Source organism: Polistes dominula, unplaced genomic scaffold (genome assembly GCF_049000335.1).
Source record: "Polistes dominula isolate Pdom_NZ unplaced genomic scaffold, Pdom_raw_medaka contig_528, whole genome shotgun sequence".
Classification (NCBI taxonomy): Eukaryota; Metazoa; Arthropoda; class Insecta; order Hymenoptera; family Vespidae; genus Polistes; species Polistes dominula.
The window spans coordinates 3,016-5,267 of NW_028301117.1; the positions used below are offsets into that span (position 1 = coordinate 3,016).

General features: G+C 41.1%; 1 protein-coding gene across 1 annotated transcript; it reads right to left on the reverse strand.

Moving 5' to 3' along the window:
• Positions 1-1,257: 1,257 nt before the first annotated feature.
• Positions 1,258-1,917, reverse strand: LOC149031017 (uncharacterized). The gene is made up of 2 exons (XM_089177037.1): positions 1,861-1,917; positions 1,258-1,761 (listed from the first exon to the last, which is right to left on the reverse strand). Exons 1-2 carry the CDS (start codon positions 1,915-1,917, stop codon positions 1,258-1,260), a joined length of 561 nt encoding a protein of 186 aa, XP_089033163.1.
• Between the last annotated feature and the right edge of the window lie 335 nt (positions 1,918-2,252).

Below are 2,252 nucleotides of genomic sequence, written 5' to 3' on the forward strand. Positions count from 1 at the left end.
CTCGACTTCGTTGTTCTCTAATCGGTTTGCCCGGTGTGGTGATAGTCTATTCACTGCTTCGTAAATAAGAAGTCGGGAACTTGCACGTTACAGGATTGCACCAGAATGTTCTGACCAAAAGATTCTTCAATGAAAATTCCTCTGATCATTAATTGTATGCTATGAAGTGGAGAATAATGGATTAGGTTAAAGGTGTAAAATAAAACACGTGATTGAGCCAAACAAAGAAACAATGCCTTTTTTTATTGGCTCGTCAGGGAAAAGCCTTGCGGCATAAAAACCCTGGATGTTGTTTAATTATAAAAATGAGAGTCCACCACGTGGTATTACCACGCGGGAAAATACCGTCGATATAAAATGTATATAATGGAAAGATCTCACCTCTCGCTCGCTTCCCTTATGTTCCTTAACCAACTTAACTTAATTCCTTGATTTCGATATGTATTCACAGGCTTTTCTATAATGGACTGGAAGAATGGACTGGGTGTAGGAAGTCGGGGAGGCGAGAGGTGGGGAGACTAGAAGGGCGCTTCGGTAGTTACTAGTAGTTGATCGATGCTCACCATGAGTATCGATCGAGACCTTTAATCGATGGAGGTGGATGCGCGCGAATTTTGAATACTGCTAGTTACCGTATGATCCTTTTGGATCGTACATACTCCCCCGTTGAGAGTGTAACGATCAATGATATTCTTAATACATGTGTTGTGTTGTGCGCTTATTATCATCGATTTACAATGCTTTCGACCTAGGTCATTGAATCAGTTAAGTATATCGCTAGTTGTACAAGTTATCGAACATGTTCATTTGATTGTGTATGATATAACGCTAGACGTATTCGCTGAATCGCTCAGCGTATTTTTGCTGACTTGGTCAGCATTCTCGAATTATCGCTGGCCAGGCGACTTTCTTGTACGTACAAGGGAACCGTTGGGTCTTAAAGACAATAGAAAAAGTTAACAATGATTTAACAATGAACAAATAGTTGTTACATTGTGCTTGACAATTCCGTGGACCGTCTTCACGGTGACCACTCGTACTACATCGTCTTCTCCTGGATGTATGTTTCATGATCCGGCCTAACGGCCATCTCATGCAAGGTTGATTCTTGTCGATGAGAACGACGACGGTATCCTTTTCGATTTTCTGCTTGGGTTGTATCCACCTTTGTCGTTTCTGCAGTTCTCGTAGATACTCAATATGCCAGCGTCGCCAGAAATCTTGTCGCACTTTCGTGATATGTTTCCAGGAGGACAGTCAATTGGCTGGAGTTTGAACATAATCTTCCTCCGGTAATGTCGTGATAGGTCTTCCAACTAAAAAATGTGCGGGTGTTAGTGCTGTCACGTCATTCGGATCTGACGAGATGGGGCATAATGGGCGGGAATTTAAGATAGCTTCGATTTCGATCGCGAAGGTAGTTAGTTCTTCATACGTGAAGAGAAGTTCCCCGACGACCCGTTTAAAGTGATGTTTGAAAGATTTAACCGCTGCTTCCCATAAACCGCCAAAGTGAGGTGAGAGGGGTGGATTGAAATGCCACGATATCCTATGATCTATCGCGAAATCACGGACCTTAGTTTTATATTCGTTCGATTCCATCAGGGCGTATAGCTCCCTTAACTGGTTATTAGCCCCGACGAAGTTGGTTCCGTTATCAGAATAAACGTGAGTTGGAACAGCTCTTCGACCCACAAATCGCCTGAACGCGGCCAAGAAAGCATCCGTAGTCAGATCGCTGACTAATTCAATATGTACCGCCTTTATAGTCATACAAATGAAGATACACCCGTATATTTTAACGCGACCCTTATTACGGTATTTCTTTCCCTTCGCGTAGATCGGCCCGAAAAAATCTACTCCGACATGGGAGAATGCAGTGGTTTCCTGCACTCGAGAGCCTGGCAAATCCCCCATTTTATATCGGATGCCGGATGCACGGAATCGAATGCAACGCACGCAATAACGTACGATTCTTCGCACTTGATTCTTACCGTCGAGAAGCCAAAACCGTTACTATTTTATTACGTACAAAAAAGATTCTATACAAAGATATTGTATCCCTACACTTTTCGAGATATTTTAAAAAAATAAATAAAAGATTTCCACCTTTTTTTCTTTTTTTTTTAAATATCTCAAAAACTAAGAAAGATAGAGCGATTTTAAAAATATTGTTTTGTAGACATTTTTATTTCCTACGAAAAAGATTTTATACAAAGATATTGTATCTCCCTTACTTTTCGAGATATTTA